Genomic DNA, 5,782 nt, shown 5'->3' with positions numbered 1-5,782 from the left:
GCTCAACCGACTGAGCCACCCAGGCCCCCCAGCTTCATGACATCTTAACACATCTTTGTTACGTGATTATGGGTAACTTAATAACTCACTGTAGCTCAACCATTTTGCCCAGTCAGAGTTTTGGGAGTTGGAGGGGCTCTTTATGAAATGGACAGTAAAATGTGATTTGATTTGATTTTTGTTTAAGTAAAGTCTACATCCCATGTCAGGCTTGAACCCACAACCCTGAGATCAAGAGTTGCACGCTCCACCAGCTGAGCCAGCCAGGTGCCCATGGACAGTAAAATGTGAAAGTATATGTGTACATAGGTGACTGAATTATAAGTCTTCCAGATAATCTCCTGTGATCATTAGTAGTTATGAGAATACTCTTTCTCTTCAATTCCTAAGCATGAGTTTGTGTGAAATTAAAAATCTCGATAGATTTTTTTTTAATTTTTTAAGATGTTTATTTTTGACAGAGACCGAGCACGAGGAGGGGAGGGGCAGAGAGAAAGGAAGACACAGAAACTGAAGCAGCTCCAGGCTCCGAGCTGTCAGCACAGAGCCTGATGCGGGGCTTGAACTCACGAACTGCAAGATCATGACCTGAGTTGAAGTCAGACACTTAACCGACTGAGCTACCCAGGCACCACAATAGATTTTGTTTTTAGAAAGAAATAGTATTGTTCATTTTTTTTCTTACAGAAACACATACTTTTATCCAGTTTTAGAAGTAAGGTAGTATATGATTTGGTAAATGAAGTACAAGAGAGCTTTTAGATCATTGAAACTCTGATAAAATGCAAACTTTGGGGATTTTTCTATGTACTTGAATGTGAGAATAACACACAAAGCCATAGTTCAGCATAAATACAAAAATTATATTTTGAAAATTCTTGTTATATGTAATATTTCTAATGTGTTTAGCATTCAACAACTTGTTCTCTGTTAAGACTTGTTCTGTGTTAATTAATGATATTTAATATATTACCATTATGTAATAAGTACACTCAATGAGTAAGCATAATTAAGATGAGACTTCCAACTAACTCATATAAAATAAAATGGCCTTTCTATTTTTAGAGGATGGACTTCAAGTCTTTTTTTTTAGTACCTGAAAAAAATAACACGTATTGATTTTTCCACTTAGGAGATAATGGTTGAAAATAATTACGCAACATCTTTACTCTTGGTTATGGTTTCAAAAGATGAAAAAGTTCGCCTCTCTTTTGAGTAAATCATAAAACCATAAAATGAGTGTGTATTTTATGAAATAATCAATAATGAATTCCACAGTTTTTATTATTAGCTACTTCCTGAAAAATCCCATTTTTGAAAAAAGTTTAAAATACCTTAGCAATTTTAGAAAGATTTCAAGAACTAGGACAAAAGTGCTATCACAAGCAGTGAATTCTTCCTTATTAACGTTTCTTTGTATTTAGAAGTGTAGTAAGAGATCCACATTTTGAACGATTCCCTTTGAAAAAGATATTCTTCCAGGTCCTATATATAGCCAAGGATCAGGAAAATGTACCTGCATTCTGAGCCTTTCTATCATCCACCAGTTTGCTTGTGAGCCTAGCCTAGAGTTTGAAGCTCAGTCTGTAAGAGACATGTTGAAATTTTCAAGGAGCTGTTTGCTGCTTTGATGACCTTCTACAATGCTGCGCAACAGAGATAACCTTGTGTGATTCTGGTACCTCATTAATGTTTATTGAGGATGATAAAGTGCAATCGTAGAACCAGAAAGTCCAGATCCTCTGGAACTGTTTCACAGATTTTGTCACCTCTGTATCCTTCAGTTTCCTGGCCACTTAAATGTGTGAATTACGTTCTGGATTTCATCTTTCCCCTTTGTCAGTTGGAGACAGTCGTTGAGAATGATGGTGCTAATACTGGTGGAAAACAAACCTTTGGAATCAGCTACATCTGGGATTGAGTTTCACCCCTACTATGTGACCTTGTTAACATTCCTAACCTTCTGTGTGCTGATCTGTCAAAATACAAGTAATAATATCTACTTGGCCAGATCATCAGAGAGATGAAATGAACTAGTGTAAAGCATGACCCCCAGTAGCTGGCGCTTAACGGTACTCTCTGTGCGTCTTTCACTCTGTCTTCATCCCCTCTCTTCTTCCTCTCCCTCTCCCCCCACCAAAATAAGCATACATAGAACATAGCTGTGCACTATCACCACCTGAGGCTCCATTAATGCTAGCAAGAAATTCTTTTCAATGGGGGTGGGGTTTATAGTAGAACCAATTTATATTTAAAATTACATGAGTTACCCTAATGGATTAGGAACTTTTAGGGTTTTCATGGACATTGCCATCATTGATTAAACTTGGCCTGCTGTGGGCGCCTGTGTGGTTGGTTAAGTGTCCGACTTCAGCTCAGGTCATGATCTCATGGTTTGTGAGTTCGAGCCCCACGTTGGGCTCTGTGCTGACAGCAAGGAATCTGCTTGGGATTCCCTGTCTCTCCCTGTCTCTCTGTCTCTCTGTCTCTCTCTGCCCTTGGCACATGTTCTCTCACACACTCTCTCTCAAAGTAAATAAATAAGCTTAAAACAAACAAACAAACAACACTTGACCAGCTAGCTGCTCCTGGCTGCTGGTCTAAGCAGATGCAAGGAAGCTCATGCCATTCAAGTGGAGAGAAACTTCTAGAAGGGCAGAAAGCAGACACAAGGATTGGCAGTTGCATCGCGGATGAGCGCTATTGATCACTTTCTCTCAGCCTGGAAGAGAAGTCCCATGGTGGTTGGAAGAAATAGCCCTTTGAGCAACTTTTTCTACCTAGAACAAGGTGAACAGATTGCTCACGATGTTAAAGGAAAAGAAACCATCAACTTTGGGCGGAATGCTTCCTAAAATGGCTTTCTGGTGCCAGAGTAGTCTCAAATCCAGCGTGCCAGCCAAAGGAGGATTTTTTATCTAAAGCTTAATATCTAATGACCCACGAGTGTTCTCATCTAAGTCTGGGATAAGACCAGAAGCAGTAACATGATCATCATCATTCACACACACACAGACACACACACACACATCCAAACAAAAGCTCATTTCTCTGGCTTTAACCAGAGTCCCTTTATGGGTAGCATTTCCCACCCCATATTCCTGTGAATACTTAGAGACTAGCATTGGCAAAGGAAAGCTGAGGGAATGGATTCAAAACATCCTGAACACAATAAAGAACAGCGTTACATGTGAAGAAATATGATCGGTACGAACCCAACCAACGTTTATCGAATTATTAATTTTTTTGCCCGAGCCCCCTGGCCTGTACTCCAGTTTACTTAAATTGTCGGTCTTCACTTAATGCCAGTATAAATTAATACCATTCCACTCCTCCTGACAGCATCCCCAGCCAAGACGTGGCCCACCAGCAAGCTAAAAGTCTTTAGAAGCTGGGTAAAATAGACAGGCCTTTCCCGAAATCGGGCCAAGTAAACGTTACTCACCATCAGCCCTGCTCCTATAATTCCTGGGAACCACCACTCAAAGCAAGAGATGGGGTTTTGAAGAAACTGGCCTTCGTCAACTAAGTTGACAATTAGAGGGATTGCGTTGAGAGTTATTCCCAGTAGAAGTAGAACCAGCAAGGTGAATCCATTACAGGATGTCCATCCTTCACAGCAGGTCATGGTCAGTCCCCGGTTCAACGAGAAACCCTGTCAAAGTGGCTGTTTGGGTGGCGCTGCCTTGCCTTTTATCCTGAGCCTTCTAGTTAAAGTTTAGAACTTAAGAAAAATAATTGCGGGAAGTAGTTCAGAGTCCAGCAGGGCAGGACGTTATTATGAGAACTGTTAAGGAAGTAAATTGGGGTTTATTTGCACTTCGTTATGTATTTGTTAAAAACAAGCTTTTATAGTTTATAATAAAATGTTTCCCTGATAGACACAAAAATTTCCTGATAATGATTAAAAACAGCCACTCCCACCCACCCCACACACAAACTTGTGTCCACCCCAGTGTCCAATCTACACTGGCTTGATCTTTTTAAAAAGTTTATTTATTTAAAGAGCGAGAGCAAGTATCAGTAAGGGAGGGGAAGAGAGAAAGGGAGAGAGAGAAGCCCAAGCAGGCTCCTCGCTGTTAGCACAGATGTCGACATCGGGCTCCATATCACAACCTTGACTGAAATCATGAGCTGAGCCTAAATCAAGAGTCAGACGATTAACTGACTGAGCCACCCAGACGCCCCTACACTGGCTTAATCTTGAAGTGTCATCCAGTAAGACTGAAGACAAAACACTTCAGGTCCTGGGCAAGACAGTAAAGCACCAGGACGCCTTCTGGATCCTTGGATTGAATGACATCCATGAGAGCCAATCTTTGATGTGGTCAAAGAAACGTGTTCATCTGCAATGACAATTTCAAGCTCCTGCCAGCGCACCCTGTCAGCAGGAGGCCACAAAGCATCGTCCTCTCAGGCTTTTTCATTGTCATTAGTTATTCTCCTCGGTTGCCGTATCACACATTTATGTACGTAAGCCTCTTTTTCTGATCATAACATCATTTGTATAATTGCTGTTGTTGGCACACCTCAATTTCCTGTCAGGTAGGAACCACAACTGCAGGAACTCTTGGTCGAACTTGCACTTGTGACCCACATAATAACACAGATAAAGGTCACTCTCCGTGACTCCATAGGACAAGGAAAGTGGGGGGGGGGGGGGGGGAGGGGAATCTGTAGTATGTGTTAGATACATTTATGCAAGAAAATAAAGAGATGAAAACAAAACAAAAAAAAAAGATGGGTTTAAGATATGCTTCTCTAATGTATTTGACTAGTATGCCTTATAAAAAATAAAAACAAGAATATCCATTTTACATGATTTTTTTCTGTTGTATTGATATTATTACCACCTGTGGAAGTTCCTTATTTGGAAAACGTTCAATAATAAAATGAATATATATGGGATGCCTGGGTGTCTCAGTCGGTTAAGTGTCCGATTTCAGCTCAGGTCGTGATTTCACAGTTTGTGAGTTCCAGCCCCGTGTCAGGCTCTATGCTGACAGCTCAGAGCCTGGAACCTGCCTTGGATTCTCCCTCTCTCCCTCTCTCTCTGATCCTCCCCTGCTCATGCTCTCTCTCTCTCTCTCTCTCTGTCTCTCAAATAAACATTAAAAAAAATAATAATATGGATGGAACTGGAGTGTGTTATGCTAAGAGAAATTAGAGAAAGACAAATATCATATGACTTCACTCATGTGGAATTTAAGATACGAAACAGATGAACATAAGGGAAGGGAAGCAAAACTAATATAAAAACAGGGAGGGGGACAAAACACCAGAGACTCTTAAATATAGAGAACAAACTGAGGGTTGCTGGTGGATGGGGGGATGGGCTAAATGGTCAAGGAGCATTAAGGAGGACACTCGTTGGGATGAGCACTGGGCGTTATATGTAGGGGACGAATCATTGGATTCTACCCTGAAATCACTATTGCGCTATATGCTACGTAACTTGGATGCAAATTTAAATTTTTTAAAAAATATTAAAAAAATAATAATAATAAATAAAATGAAATACAAAAGTTCTAGTGCTAATTGGCCATCCGTGGGTCAACAAGAGGGCTCTGCTTGTGGTAATGACTGAGAGATTCAGGCTGACAGAGGCACAGCCATCTCTACCCCGGCTCTCACAACTATAGAGGCAGAGTAAAAAGATGCGGGGAGCCACATACGAGGTCTTAAGGTTTTTGTCCAGAAGAGATCCACATCACCTCTTGCCACATTTGCTTGGCCAAGAAATGCTTGCCACATTTGCTTGGCCAGTTATGCTTGAGTTCAA

General features: G+C 40.8%; 1 protein-coding gene and 1 pseudogene across 2 annotated transcripts in view; both read right to left on the bottom strand.

The window, feature by feature from the left end:
• The window catches only part of TM4SF20 (transmembrane 4 L six family member 20), an 18,096-nt gene extending 14,392 nt beyond the window's left edge, over positions 1-3,704 (bottom strand). The window contains exon 1 of one of the 2 annotated variants that reach the window (XM_081796337.1): positions 3,446-3,704. In XM_081796337.1, coding sequence (XP_081652463.1) covers positions 3,446-3,628 — 183 coding nt within the window. In that variant the 5' untranslated portion in view covers positions 3,629-3,704. The remainder of the gene's footprint in view (positions 1-3,445) is intronic. The other variant, XM_078450825.2, reaches the window with a different exon arrangement.
• A 93-nt stretch (positions 3,705-3,797) lies between these two features.
• On the bottom strand, positions 3,798-4,500 carry LOC132676407 (protein mago nashi homolog pseudogene; annotated as a pseudogene).
• Between the last annotated feature and the right edge of the window lie 1,282 nt (positions 4,501-5,782).

Source organism: Panthera onca, chromosome C1, assembly GCF_046562875.1.
Source record: "Panthera onca isolate mPanOnc1 chromosome C1, mPanOnc1 haplotype 2, whole genome shotgun sequence".
NCBI classification, from domain to species: Eukaryota; Metazoa; Chordata; class Mammalia; order Carnivora; family Felidae; genus Panthera; species Panthera onca.
The sequence above is the reverse complement of the archived record's forward strand: the minus strand, read 5'-3'. Positions and strand labels throughout refer to the sequence as shown.